At 43.7% G+C, this 21,435-nt stretch overlaps 1 protein-coding gene and 2 pseudogenes across 6 annotated transcripts; 1 reads left to right on the top strand and 2 right to left on the bottom strand.

The window, feature by feature from the left end:
- Nucleotides 1-1,578: 1,578 nt before the first annotated feature.
- Nucleotides 1,579-2,936, top strand: LOC125549516 (uncharacterized; annotated as a pseudogene). Its single transcript, XR_015599414.1, has 3 exons — nucleotides 1,579-1,746; nucleotides 1,833-2,152; nucleotides 2,470-2,936. The product of XR_015599414.1 is annotated as an uncharacterized LOC125549516 (transcript).
- A 6,353-nt stretch (nucleotides 2,937-9,289) lies between these two features.
- On the bottom strand, nucleotides 9,290-13,666 carry LOC125546295 (uncharacterized). 5 transcript variants are annotated; one of them, XR_007300541.2, is made up of 9 exons: nucleotides 13,491-13,663; nucleotides 13,124-13,399; nucleotides 12,619-12,872; nucleotides 12,216-12,521; nucleotides 11,645-12,099; nucleotides 10,465-11,546; nucleotides 10,346-10,383; nucleotides 10,158-10,259; nucleotides 9,290-10,039 (listed from the first exon to the last, which is right to left on the bottom strand). XR_007300541.2 is itself a non-coding variant. In XM_087514349.1 (8 exons), the coding sequence occupies exons 6-8, from the start codon at nucleotides 10,424-10,426 to the stop codon at nucleotides 9,881-9,883; spliced, it is 342 nt and encodes a 113-aa protein (XP_087370475.1). In that variant the 5' UTR covers nucleotides 10,427-11,546; nucleotides 11,645-12,099; nucleotides 12,216-12,521; nucleotides 12,619-12,872; nucleotides 13,124-13,399; nucleotides 13,491-13,664; the 3' UTR covers nucleotides 9,290-9,880. The 5 variants fall into 5 exon arrangements, 1 of the variants encoding a protein (XP_087370475.1); XR_015599179.1 differs by having other exon boundaries at nucleotides 10,346-11,166; nucleotides 11,349-11,546; nucleotides 13,491-13,662; XR_015599178.1 differs by having other exon boundaries at nucleotides 10,346-11,166; nucleotides 11,375-11,546; nucleotides 13,491-13,660.
- Nucleotides 13,667-14,886: 1,220 nt separating this feature from the next.
- Nucleotides 14,887-21,435, bottom strand: part of LOC125547362 (disease resistance protein Pik-2-like) — a 29,748-nt pseudogene continuing 23,199 nt past the window's right edge.

Below are 21,435 nucleotides of genomic sequence, written 5' to 3' on the forward strand. Positions count from 1 at the left end.
GTCTAATTATACAATCTAGCTTCTTCCAATTATCAATATACATAGGTAGTCTTTCTAGTATGCAACGTATATAGTGTATTCCACTGGTAATCAACCGGCTTCCTTGAGCATGCGAAGGCTAAAAAAAGGCCCTAGTACACCTACGGTTTATTACGGGACTTCTACGGGGAGAGAGAATATTCCCTTACCTAATCTCCCCCCCCCCCCAATGTTACACTCAGGGCCCCTTCAAAGAGTGTTACGGGGTCCTTCCTTAAATTCTCTCAATGCCCCACCTGATTTTCAGCTGGGTGGGGTCCCTCACACCCCGTTAATCAAGTCAAAACATACTTCATAACAAGCTCATAACTGTCCGTGGATGTAGCATCCCCCCCTCCCCCCCCCCCCAAATATTCCCTTCCCTAATCCCCCCCCCCCCCCTCCACAATGTTACACTCAGGGCCCCTTCAAAGAGTGTTACGGGGTCCTTCCTTAAATTCTCTCAATGCCCCACCTGATTTTCAGCCGGGTGGGGTCCCTCACACCCCATTAATCAAGTCAAAACATACTTCATAACAAGCCCATAACTGTCCGTGGATGTAGCATCCCCCTCCCCCCCCCCCCCCCCCCCCCCCCCCAAAAAAAACAAATTCCAGGGCGGGGCTCACTAACCAATCATAAGCCTCCAGATCTTTCTCCCTGTAATATCGGTAAAAATCTGCCCGTAGATATAGCATTACTCATAATTCCCTGCCAAACAAGTAAGCATTTCCATGCACAGACACATGTATAATTCCATAATGAGATATTTTGAATATTAATAATAACAAACAATTTGAATATAGTTGCAGAGACACATAATCCCAATAGATATATTAACTAGAGCCGATCGTTGAAGTCGTCAACAGATTGACATGATTGCAAAAAAAAAAAACAGATTGACATGAATATTCCTTTTTTTCATACGTCACTGCCATCTCCCTCTTCCCCAAGATTTCACCTATACTCCTGATCCCCTTTCTTTTCGTTATGCCTCCGATCTAGGGTTATGACAAGCACGTGAAGGACTAGCAGGCGTGATGTTTTCTCGTACGAGCTTTTCTTCTCCTATTCTTTGACACCCTCCAAATAGAGCAGGGAGAAACATATGGACGGAAATGCTCTTGATTCGCATTCTCCTCTGGCCTCCAAAAGATCTCTAATTGTAAGCAATTAAACAACACCACCTTCTTCAATTCAATCTCGTTTGGTTGTGTTTTTCATCAGAGCAATCAAATGTGAGCCTCCTCTTCCTTGATTGATCTCTCGTGCGAGCATTTTTTGTTAGAATGTTTGGTTGAGTTCTCTGGTCAGATCGATCAAATGTTGTGTACCTTGAAGCTCCGGAGCCTCGTCTTCCTTTGGCGATCTTTCATGATAGCACTGGTCTCGTTCATCTCCCATTTCATCTGGTAATCCATGCAAACAAACAACTGTCAATCGCCATACACCCAAAATCCCCAATAAATAAATACATACATACACAAGAATTTTCTTTGCTATCGATCGGGGACCCGGAGAACTACTCGTTCTTGTCATGCATCTTCATTACGGTTCACGATGGGATCGGTGGACTACTACGAGATCCTGAATGTCAACCGGAGCGCGACCGACGACGACCTCCGCAGGGCCTACCGGCGGCTGGCCATGCGGTGGCACCCCGACAAGAACCCCACCGGCGACAAGGATTCCGAGGCCAAGTTCAAGGACATCACCCAAGCTTACAACGTACGCTCATGCACGTTCATCCATCCATTCTCAATGATGAATGGAATCTGCGTGTAATGCTTCATCGTTTTGCTTTGCGTGATCAGGTTCTCAGTGACGCCAGTAAGAGGGCAGTGTACGACCAGTATGGGGAGGAGGGGCTCAAGGGCCCGCCACAGCAGCCCGCCGACGACATCTTCGCCGAGTTCTTCGGGAGCACGCCCTTCACGTACTGCAATAACGTGCGAGGCAGACAGCGGACGGCGCGGGACGGCGGCGGCTTGGGACGGCCTCACGGCGCCGGAGACCAGGGCGGCGGGGCGCCACCACCGCCGGTGGAGACCAAACTGGCGTGCACGCTGGAGGAGCTCTACACGGGCGTCACCAAAAATATGAAGATCTCCAGGAATGTCGTCGACTCCAGCGGGTAAATACAGTTTGGATGCTGATCAAATTAGTTTTGTCTAATTTTTTGCATTTCGCTCAAATGAAACATCAGATTTTTTACCATTGCGAATCGAACGTTTTTGTGCAAATTACCTGGTGGGAGGGTGGCAAATTCTTCAGGGACACATGGAAATTTCTGGCAAACAAGGATTTGCTGTGCAAAAAATGCCATGTTTGCTAAAAGAAATTGCCATGCTCGACAACATAAATTGTCACAAAAACAGTCGATTTGACATGCTTAAAAATCTGACATCATATTTTTAATGTTACCAAAATATTATGGCACGTGTCTCATAGGAGGATGAAGACGGAGTCCGAGGTTCTATCGATCGAGGTGAAGCCGGGGTGGAAGAAGGGTACCAAGATCACGTTCCCTGGCAAGGGCAACCAGCAGTGGAACCAACTCCCTGCTGACCTGGTGTTTGCCATCGACGAAAGGCCACACCACATGTACCGCCGCGACGGGAAGGACCTGGTCACGGATGTCCGTCTCACCCTCGCGGAGGCCCTGGGCACGGTGATCGTGCTCCCCACCCTCGACGGCCGAGAACTAGCGGTGGACGTGGGCGGCGGCCAGGAGGAGGAAGCCCCCATGGTTCGCCCCGGGTATGAGCTCGTGGTACCGATGGAGGGCATGCCCATCGCCCGCGAGCCCGGCCGTCGGGGAAGCCTCAGAATTAGGTTTGATGTCATATTCCCGGACCGACTCAAGCGCGGTGCGCGCTTGCAGATCAAGCGAATCGTGGAGGCCGACGCCGCTTGAAGCCTAGATGTCTGAGACATATACATGTATGCTTTTTTTCTTATGAAAAGCTTTAATGGCAGATTATATTATGTGTGTAAATAGAGCTACATCACCCGCAACAGTGGTGGATCTAGCCCAATTTATTAGGGTGGGCCAATATTGAGTTTGGCTGGGCTTTTTTCTACTTACTAGTAATGTGTACGTGCAATGCACGTTGATATTAGGTAATATATTAATTACACGTAAATATTAGATATAATATTATTTGCGTATTAATTATGTAATTAATATTGGAATTAATATTTGATATGATATTTACTGCACACTAAACGTGTTGAGCGCATCATTGAAGCAGCCTGAGTCATTGGATTGACCTGATTTGACGGCCGGGATTTGTTGGATCTGCCCCTTTAGATCTTTTTATATTGATATAGATAGATCTATTTTCTTCATAACGATATGCGCTTGGAAAAAATCTTAGGGTGGGGCCCACCCCGGTCCCACCATGGTCCCCACCCTACACCCTATTGCATCTGCCCTGACCTGCAATTACATGAACAAGAAAACATTGATGGATCCATATTCCAGGCAAGTCTTGGGCATCCACCCTGACCCGCAATTACATGGACTTGCTAGAACATTAGCTGCTCTAACAATGAATAACGATTATCTGATCAAAATTGTGACATAAAAAGAGCACTCTTTGTAAATTGCCGCAGCCGGTCCAATGGAGTTACAATCTTGTTGCATGATCTCAACGACCTCCGTGCAATCAATTTTGTTTAAGAATTAAGCCATTAAGGAGAGCACAAGCCTCAGCCGTCGTGGCATCATCGATAAATGGAATGTCGCTACTTCCCGTTGTGACAAAACGACTACGATCATCTATGATAATTGCACACGTTCCTCTGGCACCAGTCATCATAGAAGGATGCGTCAACGTTAAGTTGGTGTAGTCTTTCTTAGGACATTGCCATCCATGCCGGACAAGCCCCCGAAGATAGCTTTGTCTACACTCTTATGTAATTTGTGACCAAAGCCACAATAGTATGGGCAGTTCTAGCCAGAGATTGGATTGTTTGACCGTGAGTTACCTGGCGGCATTTCCACAAATATACTGAATGATTGTAGCAATTATATCATTGTGAAATACCTCCGTCAAGAGAGGTGCTATAGCAGATTTGTCCAAAAGAAGTCTCTCTAAGATCGACAATTCGTCATCACCGATAGCACAAGCACTTTGAATTATATCATCAATCCCAAGATTCATCCAGATATCCTTTACGTGCAAGCATTGGAACATAGCATAATGAACACTCACTAGCCACTCGAAACCTATCGGTTCGCCAAAAGCATTTCTGAAAAAGATGAAGTTAGGTACCGATGAATCATCCGCCCCCCAAAAACATCAAAATCCTCCCTATTTGCGGCTAATTCAATAAAGTATTACATTGTATAGGGTATATCTTTTCTCTTACGATAACAATGTTAAATGAGTAGACTTGTGACGAAGAGGAGTTTGCCCTTGATGATATGTTGGAAACTGTACTTAATCATTTTGAAATTTGTTTTCATTTTTTATAAAATTAATTATTTTTAGGACTATCATATAAGTACATTTTGGAAAGCAATATATTTGTGTGATGTGGCTACATTTAGGTATTTTTCGTAAAGATGAAAATCCAGGAAAATTCAAGTTTACTTTTGGAAGGATCATAAAACCATGAGAGAAGACCGTTGGAGGACACTCACCATGCCCATGCGTGACTTGGTGGGTCCCCCTCATGGGTTGCACAAAAGGAGAACCAAGCCCACGAGACATCTCCCATACCATCTTTTGGCCGAGGGTTTCGTCTCCCCTACAAAATGGACCACCTAGTTATGTTTTGATATTTAAATACTGCGTGGCGAGCACCATCGCAAAAAATAGAGGCCAGCAGATAAACATATCATGTCTCCGCAGGCATTGATACATGTATTTTTCATCATAACTCCTTGGGTCTTCCCCCACATATCCCAATTCAGAATAAATCATCATAAAAAATAAAATTATCTTGCTAATTAAATTTATTATTTAATATTCCTATGCTCATTGCAACATGTAAGGACATGACACCCGCGACACCATGCGGATGGGTCGGGCCCAATATGGCCGTTTTGGTTTTCCCTTTTTTCGTGGTTTTGGGGATTTTATGGTTTCCGTTTTTCCTTTTCCTTTTTCTCTTTCTTGGTCTTTTATGTTTTCCTTTTTTTTTCCTTTTTCTCTGTATTTTATTTTTTATTGTTATATGCTTCCTTGTTTTCACTTTCTTTATTTGTGGGTTGGGGGGGGGGGGGGGGAGGGAGGGAGGGAGTTATATAAGCACATTTTGACAAATGCATGAGCATCCTTTTAATACACATAAACCAGTAATGTAACACACATGATTAAATATTCTGAAATGATGACTTGTTTTCCAAATATATTAACCGTTTGTCGTATGTAGTGAATAATAAATACTACATAAACACATTTCCAATATGCAAACAACTTTTTTAGATAAATAGTAATAAAATTCAAAAATAAGTAAAATGAATGGACTAAAAAAGAAGAAAAATGACAAAATAGAGAAGAAAAAAAATGCTTAGGCCTTGGCCCAACTAGGCGACGACATCGCTCCGATCGGGTGCTTGTTGGCCGGCCCAAGCTCTCGCAGATTTGAAAAGATTTCATCGATTTTTTTTTGTGTTTATAATAATGTTCGTGTCTTCAAATGTCACTCATAAAATCATGAGTGGTCAAATTTTCAAAAAAGTAATTCGATTTTCTCAAAAAATGTTCATGGTTTTCAAGAATTCTTTGGGTATTCAATTTTTTTCATAAATTCAAAATGTTGCATTTACAAATTGTTTGGGTTTTTTTCAAATAAAAATAACTTTTTAACAATTGTTTGGGGTTTGAAATTTTTGTTCATAACTTCCTAAAATGTTAGACTTTTTCAAAAGCCGTTTCAGTTTTTCAAAACATGTTCGTGTTTTTCAAGATTTTTTCAAAATGTCAAAAATTATTCCTGATTTAAACTTTCTCAGACACTCAAAATCAAACAATTTTGAACCTACAAATATATTTTTTTAAATGCACGCATATTCATATTTTGGAAAAGAGATATTGTTTCTTCAATTAAAATCATTTCTCATACATTTATAATTTTTTAAATTGCAAATATTTTGGTAAAATGGGAACAATTTTTGAATCTCCCATTTCTTTTAAAATGCAAATGTTTTTTGACATTTGCAAACAGTCTGATAAAAAATTCTAATAATTGTTGAGACTTTCATTTTATAAAAAGGAAATAGGAAAGAAAAATAGAAACCAAAAGCTAATAAAGAAATCAAACAGGAAAAATCGCATTTTCAAAATTTAAAACAATATTTTAGACTTGGTCGTGGCTGCTGCTTCTTATTATACACGTTTTCCTAATTTCCAAGGAAGCTCGTTAGTTGGTCTCGCAAACGACCAACACTCACAAGTGGCACCCTAAAAAGGCTCTTTTTCGTGATTTTTTTTCACTGTGCACAACGCGTGGCATAACAGAGATCACTACAGGAAGCAAAACAGAAAGCTTCCGAGTGTCCCAAAGGCTTCAGAGCAAGTCTTGGTTTCTTCAGCGCCATTATTTCTACTCTTGCCATGCACAATCAACATGAGGAAGAAAGCTCAAGTGATGGATAGCCCGTCCATACAATAGTGAGGAAAACCGAAATTTCCATTTCTTTGTTTTCGGCTTCGGTGCGTCGGGTTTTAACCCCACCCTGAGGGAGCGATGTCGTTGCCTAGTTGAGTCAAGGCCTAAGCGGCTTTTCTCTATTTTTTGTTAATTCATTTTTGCTTTTTAAAATTTATTATTATTTTTTAAACTTGTTCAAAATTTTGAAATTTTGTTTGGAATACCAAAAAAATGTTATTATTTTCAAGTATTGCTTACAATTTAAAAAACATGTTCTAGAATTTTTTAAAAATGTTCACATTTTTTTCACAAATTTAAGAAAAGTTTGCATTTAAAAAATTGATATTTTTTTTAAAAAATAGGTAGTTTGCAATTTGTATTCAAATTTTTCATCGATTATTGGGAATTTGTTAACTATTTTTGGAAAACGTTTTGAAGCTTGTAAAGTCTTCATACACAATTTGAAATTCCAAAATCATTGAGAAATTTCAAGAAATGGTTAGAACATAAGAAAATGTCCATATTGATTGATACTGATGGAAATTGCAAATAACTGAAGCATTCAAATTAGGAAAAACTACATGCTCAATGATCTACTAGTCTAGTCTAGTGTCGCACACTCCTTTCGAATGGTGAGTTTTCTTACTATGGATAAATGACTCCAACTTATTGCTGCAACCTAGCACGGACATATGAGACATCCATGCCAGATTTCAACGACCACCAACACCTTTTGCTCGTTGCAACACGTCCGGTCGTTTATCGGCCCTTTTTAATCAAGAAAACTCCAGAAAATGCAAAACTTGTCAAAAATCCAAACAACTTGGCATGCAGCCTGGAATTGGTCATATAAGCTGGTGGAATAATTTTGGGGTCATTTTACGAATGTCAAAAGACAACGTGCTGGCCTACCCGAATAGTCTCCGTTGAACATGATCTATTTTTAGGCACTATTAAAATGACCCCAAAATTTGCAAGCAGACGAGCAAGCCCATGGTAGGCATACATGCTAGGTTTGAAACGACTTTTGACACCATATGCAAGTTGCGACACATCCGGTCATTTATCGATCTTTTTTAACCAGGAAAACTCTAGAAAATGCAAAACTTGTCGAAAAGGCAAATGACTTGGCATGGTGATTTTAATTGTTCATACAAGGCCATGGAGAAAAGGGGCAATTTCAAGGATACCAAGAAACAACATGCACTCAGACGGAGCCTTCTGGCCTACCCGAAAACCCTCCATTCAATATGATCTATTTTTTGACATTGTTAAAATGACCTCAACTTTTGCAAGAAGGTGGGCATGCCCATAGTAGCAACCATGCCAGGTTTGAACGATTTCAGACACCGTATGCAAGTTGCGACATGTCTGACATATTGTGTCAAACTTGGTATGCAGGTTGCACCATGCCAAGTTGTTTGGGTTTTCCATGACCTTGTATGACCAATTAAAGGCACCATTCCAAGTCATATGACATTTATCGGCCTTTTTTAGAAAGAATTTAAAATCATAATTTGAATATTTCAAAATTTTGAACAAGTTTCAAAGATAATAATAAAATTCAAAAATAAGAAAACTGAATGGACAAAAATAAACAAATAAGATGACGAAATAGAAAAGAAAGAAAAATGCTTAGGCCTTGGCCCAAATAGGCGTCAACATCGCTCCCATCGGGCGCTTATTGGCCGGCCCAAGCACTGGCAGATTTGAAAAGATTTTATTGATTTAAAAAATTGTTTGTTATTTGTGACAATGTTCGTGTCTTCAAATTTCACTCATAAAATCAGCAAAATGGTCAAATTGTCAAAGAAGATCGATTTCTTCAAAAAATGTTCATGATTTTCAAGAATTGTTCGGGTATTCAAATTAAACAATTGTTTGGGTTTTAAAATTTTGGTTCATAAATTCCTATACTATTTGAATTTTCAAAAACTGATTCAGTTTTTCAATACATGTTCGTGTTTTTCAAGAGTTATTCAAAATGTCAGAAAATATTCCCAATTTAAATTTCCTCAGAAACTCAAATCAAACAATTTTTGAATCTGCGAATGTTTTTTGAAAATGCACGCATATTTTAAAAAATGGGATCTTGTTTCTAAAATTGAAATCATTTTTCATATTTTTATAATTTTAGAAATTGAAAACATTTTGATAAAATGGGAACATGTTCTTAAAATTCTGAATCTCGTTTTTTTTGGAAATGCAATTTTTTTGGACATTTGCAGACAGTCTGATAAAAAATTCTAATAATTGTTGAGAATTTCATTTCAGAAAAAGGAATTAGGAAAGAAAAATAGAAACCAAAAGCTAATAAAGAGAAGAAAAACAGGAAAATCGCATTTTCAAAATTCAAAACAATGTTTTAGACGTGGTCGTGGCTGCTGGTTCTTATTATACACGTTTTCCTAATTTTGAAGGAAGCTCGTTAGTTGGTCTCGCAAACGACAAACACTCACAAGTGGGAGGTGCAGGGTTTGATCCCTTGCACTGGCACCCAAGCTCTTCTTCTTGATTTTTTTTTCACTGTGCACAACGCGTGGCAAAGTGGCATGTAGGAGCTCCCGAAACGTACTCCCTCCGTTTTTATTTAGTTCGCGTATTAGCTTTGGTCAAAGTCAAGCTTTGTAAATTTTGACAAAATTTAGAAACAAAAATATTAATATATACAATAACAAATCAGTACCATTAAATTCATTATTGAATGTACTTTCACATCATATAGATTTGTTATGTTAAATGTTTATATTTTTTTCTATAAACTTGGTCAAACTTTACAAAGTTTGACTTCAGTGAAACCTAATATGCAGAGTAAATAAAAACGGAGGGAGTACGATGATAACAGAGATCACTACTACAGGCTCCCCTAAAAAAAGGAACACGCTACAGGAAGCAAAACAGAAAGCTTCTGAGTGTCCGAGGCTTCGTTTCTTCAGCGCGAAAGTCATATTCTGAGCTCGAGCTCAGATGTTCCCTTTATCTCAGCCGTTGTGTAGCGCTAAGATTCGGACCACTGTCAGTATTTTACTCTGTATTTGGAGGAGTATGCCGGGCTTTTTCGCAGGTTGTGGCCCACTCAACCACCGCATTAAATGCAACGGCCGTCATTGTCACAACCACGGCTCAGATGAAGAGTTGCATCATGAGCCACGGCTCAGTCGTCAGCCACCAAACGGACGTCCCCCCACGGCACCCATTAATTCAGCTCCTCCCGCATCCTTCCACTGCAAGATTCCTCTGCTGCCATTGCTCGCTGTCATGGCCATGAGTCAGCAGATACGATAGCAGTTGGATCGTGCTCGCCAGTCCCCTCCACTCCACCTGCTTCTGGTTCCATAGCAGCCTCCGGATCAACATGAAGCTTATCATCGATGTAGACAGTAGCCACCAGCGCATGGCCGTGAACTGGCGAGCTCTGTTGAAAAACAAAAAGACAGGAAATTGTTCCAGCTCCCAGTTTTCTTCAAGGAAGAACAGTTGATGCAAAACAAGAACTGCATTCTGGAAACATCCCATCAAAATTATTGGCATACCTGAAATGATCCATTCAACATGCGGGAAACAACACTCCCATCTGATCGTGCAGACGCAGCCTGGTTCACATTTGCCTCTGAACCAACCCCCCCTTCTGAAAACTGAAACCATGCTTCCATTCTTACAGAAAGGGACAAGAGGAAGAAAGATCAGAGGGAGAAACAATTCAAAAACTAGAGCCACGTACCTCAGCGCCGCAGCCGATGCTTGCACCCAGTGTGACCCCTGTCAAAACAGAGTCGTACGCATCACCAATGGATCGCTCCATCTCCTAATACACCTGAGATCTGTGTGCTCAAACCTTACCCCTGAGATTAGTTCAAAATAAGGCTGAAGCTAGCTCCATCTCTCTCCTTGGGCGTACGAGTTGCCACTGCTACATCTAATTACATGACGTCAATACCAAAGCATTTTTACCTACATAAAAAAATTATAAGCAATAATGGCACCACCACCACAAAGAAGCTCTTCTGATCAATCAAGAAATTTTAATGCGACGATATATACAAGTAGCGACAGCATGCAGGGCTGAACAGAAAACAGTCAAAAGCTCATGGAAGGCAACATGCAAGTATGAAACAGAGGACAAGCAGTTGCTTGTCCTTGACATCGAGTCAGTCTCTCCAAAATCAGCCATAGCTTGCTGCCCACTATGGTTCTGTTCTCTTACTACTATCATTGGGTTTGATTGGTTCACCACATCTCCCTTGTCTGCAAGCCTATCCTCTAGACCAAGACCATCTCTAATTTCTGCGTACGGTAACATTACTGACAAGTTCGACTTGAAGAGGTCCATCAACCGATTGTACACTTCCACACTGGTGTCACCGAGCCTGACCAGCTCCATCGCATGCATTACATGGTGAAGTGCCTTTATGCGTACGGGATGTTCTGCATACTGTCTTTCTGATATTGTGCTAAGTGTGCAGCAGTATGTCCCGAGCATCCTTCGTCCACCTCTTCACGATGCTTCGCTTGTATTTCTTTGGCCCAAATGAAATCTAGCAGCTGTGACAGAAAAGCCACAACTCAATACCGGATCGGGAAATCCATCATTCAACCAGAAATGAATCAAAATGAACCGGCAATCATTAAGCACAAACTTTCAACACATGACTGCAAAGTAGGCCCATGTGTGCAAATTGTCCGCACTCACAGTCGAATTCATTGCCTCCGTCAAGCATAGTTACCTTGTATGACACTCTACACCACTTACTCTTTTCTGCTTCGCTATGGATTGCAACATATGTCTTGTGTGTCTCGATCTCTTCCACATGATAAGCTTCACATTCGTACAATATATGACCAAACTGCTCAAACATGGCCCTTGTATATATCTTGCTAGCATGCCTCTCCACTGCCAGGTTTGCTCTCATGAGTGGCCTTCTCTGTATTTCTCATCAGTCAGCATCGTTCTAAAGTAAACTTTTATATGCAACGAGTGGCACAAATGTCGTACGAAATATATTTTCAAGATAACACTTACAATTTGCATTCTTTTCTCTTCATAGTTCTCCTCTGATTCCCGGTCGAATTGTAGCCTCAAGTATTTGTGCACAAACATGTGCATTGGGCACCCAGGAGGCACGTGATTCTTCAGCATATGGTTCGCACTCTCACTCCTCTGTGAGCTGGTCATCTTTGTACAAAAAACCCTTGAAATAAGGTTTAGCCCATTTCTTCTGAATCTCGAACAGCCGAATCATTTATGGGTGTGCCCTTAGTTTGTATTTGTCCAACAGTAATTCCCACCCTTAATCAAATTCATCTTCTGTCAGCATATGGTTTATCACTTTATAAAATCCAGCCCTGAAATCACTTTCTTTGTGTACAGAGCACCCAACGACTCCTTTGCTTACTTCAAAATGTGCCATTTGCACCATCGGTGTGTCACCCCCGACATAATGTTATCGATAGCCAATTCCATAGCACGGTTTTGGTCTACAAAACAAGGGAACAAATCATAAACAACCATCTCTCTGTAGCACGAAAAATATACATCAGCTAGCCGACAGTACAGAAGGAGGATTCATCATTTTTCCAAATATAGATAATACCTGCAAGTATGGTCACGAGTGGAGAACCACCCATCATTCTTACGAATTCTGAGAAAACCCACTTGAAACTCTCTTAGGTCTCGTCGCAAACAAGAACACCAGCCATAATCACACTCTGGAAGTGTTTGTTAACCCCAACAAATAGGCCGAAAGGCATGTCATATAGGTTGGTACTGTATGTTGCGTCGAATGTTATGACATCCCCAAACGAGTACTACAGCCTGCTGCGCCCACTTGCCCACATCAGATTCTTGATTCTACCTTCACTGTAAGCTTGGACCCTGTGTTCTCGACACCAGCTGTCACCTGCAAAACGTTTACCAAATTTCGTCAGTTAGTAATTCTTGACAACAACTCAATTGATTCATTGAAGTAGTACCTAGAAGCAAAAATTCGTACTCACCGCACACCCACAAACTATTTCCTGCATCCATTTTGTCCTCTCCACGTTCAGCTGGATCTTATTGTATCAAATGCAAAAGCCCTTGTCCCATGAGTACAAATTCTAGAAGTCATACGCCTCACCCACCGAGTCAAATCTAGTGCCAATAACTAATGTAATCATATTATCAGCTGGGTTCCCAACAAAGCTCCTGACAGCCTTCTCAAATGCATTGGCGCGGGTTTGGGCAAGGTGCTGCAGCTCCAATCGTCAACCTTGCGAAAGCAGGCAACTATGAAATTAGTTTCCAAGGTTTCAACCATCATATCATATTAACTAAGTGCATCTTATGCCCTAGTTCTTCTAATCCAGCAGTCAATTTTTCTAAACTCACCTTGAATTTTTTAAATCCTGCAAAAATATGATTTTCCTTCCTATTCTGTCATAATCCATACACTAACTGAGCAAAACTATGACTCATTTTATCCTGCTCCAAATTGAATGCATGATCAAATACATCACTAACCTTTTGTTCCACCTAGGGGCTCAGGGATTCATCTTTCCGGTTGACAGTTCCAAAGCCGGGGGAGATCTCTCCCTCCTTTCCACCGCCGCGTCAGCGACCGCCAAGATCTGGGCGTCCGCGCTGCCATCCGCCGGTGCCAGCTCCCCCGCACCCTGCTCCGCCACCAGTCCATCTCTCATCGCCGGTGCCTGCTCCACCACACCCTGATCCGGCAGTTGCTGCTCCGGCACAGGAGGTGGCACCATACTCTCGCCTGCCTCCTCCAGGAAAGAGGATCTGTTCGATGAGGAACCAAATCCATCTCAAGCACTAAATACAGATCACTAATCCAGGGACTAAACCACGGGAAAAAGAAGGATTTACATACCCGCGTATGGACTGCATCAAGAACTCCATGGTCTGTCGCCGGCTCGCCTTCTCTCGACGACTCCAGTCCCCAACCTGCAATAGGCCGAGAAGACACTAGACGGTGCATCCATTTCCCCCTGACCCCACCAACCGGAAAAGGCAACAACCTAATCCACGGATCAGACGTGCACGGCGATTCTGGTCCACGGCTCGCCTCGTCTCAGTCGAACGGCCGTCAGCCCACCGCATACGTATTTCTCAACAGTGTCCCTTTTCCAGCAGCCCACGAGCAATTGTATAAAGAAATCGCCCAGATCTATATCTAGTACTGAACGCCCAGGATAACGAGCTCATTTGAGCTCGGGTCCAATAACTCCACGTCCTTCAGCGCCATTATTTCTACTCTTGCCATGCACAATCAACACATAAGGAAGAAAGCTCAAGTGATTGATAGCCCGTCCAAATAATCGCATCTCCTGCTGCTGCTGCTGCTGCTTCATACATAGCCTCCCATGGTCTGGGCTTCAACGGACTAGGCTCTGTTCACAAATGACGACACAGGAAATCTGTAGTATGCTGATGCAGCATCAAAGTTGACACTGAAAAGGATGCACCGGAGAAACCAAGAATTAACGTAACGCCAGTTCTGCTGAGAGGTGTCCAAGCTCCCTGTGCATTCCTCAACTGACGAAGCATTTTCTCTCGTCATTGCGATCCTTGGATTCAATCCCCATCTCTCAAGGTTTTTTCAGTTGGGGAACAGGGTGCCAACCTGAAAGCAGAGTGGACACGTGACCCTCTCCACTTCTCCACTCTAGGAGTGTAATCCAGTCCTGTTGTGCTCTAGACGATCAATATAGTGGGAGGCAGTTATGCAGCACTTTCTTTGTTTCCTAAAACATTTCATGAAAAATTACTACCACTACTTGGCTAAAACAGTGCGCACGCAAATCCAAGAGTCGGGACGACATGTCATTTGTTGTCACGGTGCCTACGCAAAGGAAGTAGCATCTCTCACGTGCATAGTACTCCCTTCGTCCTTAAAAGAGTGTACTTCCAACTTTGTTTGAGGGTCAAACTATCTCAAAGTTTGACCGAGTTTGTGCAAAAATATATCAATGTTTGTGAAACCAAATAGGTATATGACGGAAATATATTTTATCATGAATCTAATGCTACTAATTTGATGGCATAATTGTTGGTCTATTATTGTATAAATACGGTCAAACATAAAAAAATTTGACTTTCTTAGAAGTACACTCTTTTAAGGACGGAGGGAGTAGTAATATGAAATGAGCCTTCCTAGACGGTCTTGATTCATCAACTCAATCAAAAGAAATACTACAAGGGACAGAGGTGATAATACATGAATATTAATTAATATACACAAGAGAGAAGGGGAGGTTGATACATCGCTACTTCCAAGGATTCCAGCTCTTCAGCACAGGCCCGTTTTGATTCTCTGCCAGCTGGCCTAGCAGGTTTTCCACAACCCCGGACTGCCAGTCTGACTCCTCCAGCATAAATTCCTTGAGGCTTGGGAGGTATGGTAGCCCACAGAACAAACCAATACTAGGACTCCATATGCCATTATAAAACTGCACCAACTCAAGCTTAGGGGCTGCTCCATCTTCAAATCCCACCGACCTGAGGTTTCCTATCGATTTCAGCTGCAGCACCTTCAGCCTTGGGAATGCCTCCCGACAGAAACTGAAACAAACCTCTTCACCAACGAACGAGTAATCCAATAAACATAGGGTGCCCAGGTTTGGTAGGTTCCCAAGGACTTGTATGGCCGCATCATGCTCCGATATACGCGACCTCTCTAGCTTCAGCTTCACGAGATTTTTGAGGCACTGGATCCACTTCGGCAGTTTAACCAGCTTGCCTATCAACTTGAGGCTCTGCAGGTTTTCTGAAGGTGAGGACAGGCCATCCAAGCAGCCTGATAAATGTGTCTCTCCGTGTGATTGCAGCAACAATGACACCAGGCTTCTGAGACGAGCAATTGCTGAACACAACTTTTGACGGTTTCTCTTGTTGATGCCTGTCAATCCTAGCTTGCGCAGCCGGGTGAGCTTTTTTATATCTTTTAGAACAGACTTCCCCACTGAAACGTCCACAGTACGAAGTGTGTGCAGGGTCTTCATCTTCCAAATCCCTCTTGGCACTTCAATACCACCTGGATTTCGTCCTCCTGCCGCATAATAAGGTAATAAGGTAATATGCTGCAACAGAATGCAGTGCATACATCACGTCTGCTAAGTTGTGCTTCATCCTGAAGTATAAGATTCTGTGCCAGACAATTAGGTGCACAACATGCCAGACAACAAATCGCTGACCGTAAGGGCAAACACATTAGCGACTGCTCATCTGCATTTACATATATATCAAAATGTCTCTTTCCTATGTTGCTAGCAAGAATGTGTTGCATCTTCACAAGTTTGATGATGGTCCTTGGTAGCTTTATTATGCTTGTACCTGAAATATCTAGTGTCTGGAGTTCTCTCAAGCTCCCCAATGAATTTGGCAGGTGAAATATATCAGCATGTCCCCTTAGAGAAAGATATCTAAGATGTACAAGCTTCCCAATGTGCTGAAGGTGATGATCAACTAGATCCCACTTGCCCTCCAAATCCAGCACTCGCAGGAACCTCATTTTATCAGAAATATAAAACGGCCTCCAATTACCAAACACTGTCAATGATCGTACACAGGACAAGTCTACTATATTCTCAAACTCACACTGATCACCCTTCCAATTGCTGCTTATAGCAAGATGACGTACCGTGCCTTGGTTGTTTAAGCTGCACCCTTCCTCCAATGTGAAGACAAGACTTTCCTCCATAGACTTTGAGATGGCAATTTCACGAATGAGATCATGGACATGGCAGGAGTCAATTCCCTTCCTACTATGAATTGACTGTTGAGATGGCAGGATCATGCTCCTGCTTATGAGTTCCATGAAGTAACACTCCAATACTTCCTCCACAGACTTGCCACGTACCTCACTTGAGTAACTCTCTGCAATCCAACGACGCACTAAGCGTCTTCGTGCAATCTGCTGGTCTTCAGGAAAGATGGCCAGATACAAGAAACAAGCCTTGAGATAATAGGGTAAACCATCATAGCTTTTCATAAGGACTGCTTTTATGGTCTCAAGTTCTGGATTCATCTCCAACTCAGCACTGATGTGCTCATTCAATTTTCTCCATTCAAAAGCAGTTTTTGGTTGGCTTGCCAAGAAGCCACCTAAGGTGACTATTGCAAGGGGAAGTCCTCTGCACTTCTTCAATATCAGTTTTCCTTCTTCAACTAACTCTGGATATTGCTCATCCAAATTTACGGTCTCCTTAAATACCTGAAATCCGTATCAATCGAGTCATTTAGCACTACAAGAAATCATATACGCACTAATGTGATTGTCTACGAACATATTTACCCTACAGTGTTGAATATATGGGCATGTAGTATATAGATGTAGAAGTGAGACACTGCTACTTTTTGTTAGTTAATATATTAGGTTTCTTTGTCGCCCATCTTTTTCACGTAGTATATCATCATTTTTCTTCCTAAAAATATTTCCCTCCCACCTAGCAACGTACCATGGTTCAATGGTGATTTACTCTGTGCAATCCTACTCTGTCATTGGGGCTTTCGTCAATATAAAGCCAGCCAACATGCCTACTATCTTAAAAAAAAGTAACGAATTTTTTTTCTTTGAACAAACCAAAAACTCCTATAAAATCAAAATTCTGAATGTTAAAATAAATGTAATATATTTGAGAGAAACTAAATGTAGCAACTAATATGGCCTACTGTCTTCTCTCTATATTTGTCAACTGCATTTGCAAGATTCAAAACCTGCCTTAGCTTTCTTAGAGGTACGTGTGCAGCGCTTGAATTTCAAAGGAGCTTTGTGTAAAACATTTTCATTTCTACAAAGTACGAGGAAAAGTATCTCACATATGTACGCATGCCAAAGCATGCCAATGTTTTGGATGATAAATTTGAGTTTGTCAGCCATTCATGAGTTTCAAAGACAAGATTTTTTTTTCAATCTAATCAGAAGTATTGCCCGGTTACTATAATTCTTAGGTTCGATCAAATGAATTATCTCATTATATATTCATATGATATTCTGTCCCATCAGCACTCTTGTAGTAAACTAGGAATGTATGTTGTTCGATACAAGTTAATAGCAGTTGCTATCTGTCGGTGTCAAAACCGGCGGATCTCGGGTAGGGGGTCCCGAACTGTGCGTCTAGGCCGGATGGTAACAGGAGACAAGGGACATGATGTTTTTACCCAGGTTCGGGCCCTCTCGATGGAGGTAAAACCCTACTCCTGCTTGATTAATATTGATGATATGGGTAGTACAAGAGTAGATCTACCACGAGATCAAGGAGGCTAAACCCTAGAAGCTAGCCTATGGTATGATTGTTGTATGATGATGTTGTCCTACGGACTAGAACCCTCCGGTTTATATAGACACCGGATAGGGTTAGGGTTACACAGAGTCGGTTACAATGGTAGGAGATCTTGAATATCCGCATCGCCAAGCTTGCCTTCCACGCCAAGGAAAGTCCCATCCGGACACGGGACGAAGTCTTCAATCTTGTATCTTCATAGTCCTGGAGTCCGGCTGAAGGTATAGTCCGGCTACCCGAACACCCCCTAATCCAGGACTCCCTCAGTAGCCCCTGAACCAGGCTTCAATGACGACGAGTCCGGCGCGTAGATTGTCTTCGGCATTGCAAGGCGGGTTCCTCCTCCAAGTTCTTCAAGAAGATTTTAAACACCAAGGATAGTGTCCGGCTCTGCAAAATAAGTTTCGACATATTGCCATAGAGAGAATAATATTAACACAAATCTAATCTGCTGACGTATTCCGCAGCGTGGCATCACACTACGGCCAAGTCCTTTGCTCGAATCGTTTTTACTTTTCCACCTCAGCACGTTTTGCGAGGCGGTTTCCTTGGCACGTCTTGTCAAAGCAGAGATCGTGTCCCCCTTTTACGGGATTCTCATCAATACGGACGTGGGTAACCCAATCGTGCCCGTTAGCACGTTTCCTCGATTAAAGGCGAGTTCCAAACGGTTACGGGGAGGGCTCTAGGTATTCAACCTCTTATAAAGAGACCAAGGCCTTACTCCTTTTTCCAATCTCAAACGAGTTCGCCCGTCGCCTCGAGCTCCAACACCCTAGGCTCCAGATTCCAGGCACTTCGGACCTTCGACAATGTTCGGTTCCGACCTTCAAGGCCGATGGATGCCCTCCTCCGTCACGGAGGAGGACGTGCTAAAGCTAAGAGAGGCTAAGTTCTTGACCGGCGAAATTTCGCATAGGTTGCCTGCTCAAGGGCAGGCCATTCCCAGTCCCCAGCCTGGTGAGAGCGTGGTGTTCATACCCCACTTCCTTCGGGGGTTAGGCTTCCCAATGGACCCCTTTGTGAGGGGGCTGCTATTTTATTACGGGCTGGAATTCCACGACTTAGCTCCAGAGTCCATCCTCCATATCTCCTCATTCATTGTCGTGTGTGAAGCGTTCCTCCGTGTTACCCCTCACTTTGGATTATGGCTCAAGACTTTTAAAGTGGAGCCGAAGATGATCGAGGGACGGCACGCAGAGTGCGGAGGCGCTGTTATAAGAAAGAATGTTGATGCTCCATGGCCCGAGGGCTCTTTTCAAGAGGAGCTTGGCTTGTGGCAACGAGAGTGGTTCTATATCACCGCTCTCAGGGGCACCAAGTGGGTGGCGCCTCCTGCCTTTCGCTCGGGTCCCCCACCACGGCTAGCGTCATGGGTCAGCAAAGGGTTAGATTGGGGGTTACCCAAAGACGTGCCCTTGTTGCAGGGCCGCATTAGGGATCTCTTAGAAGGAGACCTCAGCCTGGTCAAGGTGACGCAGGTCATGCCGATTCGCCGAATATTGCCCGGCAAACGTCGCTCCCTTCGCCTGTGGGAGTTTAATCCAGAGGGACCGCGGGCTCTCCAGCATTTCATGGGCGCAACGCCCGCGGAGATGTATAAACTGTTCTTCGGATCACAAGCGATGTGTCCGGGTTTGACCGAGGACGCAGGCCTAAGCTGCAATCGCCCGGATACTCAAGTAAGTAACCTTGTGCCCGGACCTGCTATCCGTATAATTGTCATAAACTTGCCCCTAAAAGAGCTGTCCTTTTAAACAGGAGTGGATAGCGAAGGCAAAGCTGATCAGGTGTCCGGCTCCCCTTCCCGAAACCAGGCCGGACCCCGTGCTTTTCAGGATGTTGAAGATAATGCCTTTGGAGGGAAGTAAGGGGGAGGACAAGGAAACTATGGCCTCCTCGAAGGAGGCTGCTCCGAAGGGATGAACCGACAATTCCTCTCCTAAGGGGAAGAAGAGAGCCGCCTCTGACGACCCGGAGACCATGGCCTCGAAGCGGGGGAAAAAATCCTCGTCAGAGGGTCCGACGCCGGGGAGTTCCACGGCCGAACTACGCCCTCAAAGGGATCAGCCCTCCAGCGAGCCGTAAGTAGAGAAAGATTTTCCTTTTGAGGGATGAGAGAAATCCTGGATTTATATCTGAGAAGATTAACCTAAATTTTACCTTGTAGCTCGGACCTCAGCCCTTCTCAGCAGAGCTCGTCTTCGGGGGATCTTCTTCCGGAGATGATGGAGAGCGGGACGCCTCCCCCTGTCGTACCGCCTAGCGAGGCGGGCGACCCTGAGGTGTCGTCGCGAAGGGTTTCTCCGAATCCGGCAGGGGCGGAAGATAGCTATGTGGCCCCCCAAGGTTCTCCGCGTCCGGCCTTCGAAAGAGGCCATAGGACAAGTCCGGCACCGTCTGGTGCTCGGCCTGAGGAGCTAAAGATTCTGCTGGGGCGAGCTTCTATCTCAGGGAGCACCGTGTATTGATGGGCACGGTGATTGAAAGGATTTCATCCACAGAAAGTGGATTGCATGAGGCCGTCAAAAGTTTACTGACGGGTTTTGAGGTACGTTAGATAATGTACACTTTGGCAGTTGCGCATAAGTAAGATGCGCCCTATGTAGATAGTAGCCCCTGAGACTCTGTGCGTTGTCAAAATTGACGGCGTGCAGAGGATCATAATCCCAGGTCTTAAATGTCGCCTTTGTATATAGGTGGCGAATTGTCCGGAGTCGAGCCGGATTGATGATTTTGCCGAACTAAAGCGGCAACTTGACGTGGCAGATGCCGACATCGCGCTTGTCAACAAGCGGCTTGATGAGGCTCAAGGTATGTAATTCATCGGGCGGCAGCTGGTAAGGGGAGCTTTATGCCAGTATCTTACAATGTGTGTGCTTGATGCAGATGGTGCGGCCGCCATGGAGAGTCTTAGGGCCGAACTTGCTCGAGCTAAGCAACAAGCCAGAAAAAGCGATGCGGCTGCCGAGAAAGCCCTTGAAGAGCTGAGAGCCGAACAGGCTGCCCACTGCCGAAGCAAGGAGGAGATGGCCGAGATGGCCGTGAAGTTAAAGGGCGCTGCTGACCGTTGCAAGCTTCTTGAGGAAGAAGACCGGGCGAGGCAGACGGGCTTAGAGAAGGTCGTTGCTGATGCCAAGGACGCTCGCTCTGCGATGAGAGCTGCGAAGGAGAAGCTGCGTCAAGCCGGACAGATTGCGGCTGGAAAGCCCTTTATGCTGCGGAGGAATTTTTGCGATCCGAAGTTTGCTCCGTTGGACCGGATGTGGAGTGTGGAGGACACCTATCTGGATTTGGCAGCGAGTGCTGCTGATGCGACCGAACACTTTCGAGATAAAAAAGATCACGAAGTGGAAAAGCTTTTCTGGTCGCAGTTCCACAATCCAGAGCGTCCACTGGCAGTGGACGATCGCCTGGCTCAATGGGCCGAACTGAATAGGTTGTCCGGACTCGCCATGAAGTACGTCATGGGTCATCTGTGGCCGGGAAGATTGGAGCCGAAGAGTTATTTCAGCTTGGTGCGGCAATTTCTTG

This window comes from Triticum urartu, chromosome 3A, assembly GCF_056163025.1.
Source record: "Triticum urartu cultivar PI428250 chromosome 3A, HENAU_Tu73, whole genome shotgun sequence".
Lineage (NCBI taxonomy): Eukaryota > Viridiplantae > Streptophyta > Magnoliopsida > Poales > Poaceae > Triticum > Triticum urartu.

Coding starts and splice junctions, on each gene's coding strand:
- LOC125546295 (XM_087514349.1), bottom strand. CDS start 10,426: ATGGAGCGATCCATTGGTGATGCGTACGACTCTGTTTTGACAGGGGTC. Junction 10,260..10,345: donor GCATCGGCTGCGGCGCTGAG/GTACGTGGCTCT, acceptor GCATGGTTTCAG/TTTTCAGAAGGGGGGGTTGG. Junction 10,040..10,157: donor TGTTGAATGGATCATTTCAG/GTATGCCAATAA, acceptor GTTTTTCAACAG/AGCTCGCCAGTTCACGGCCA.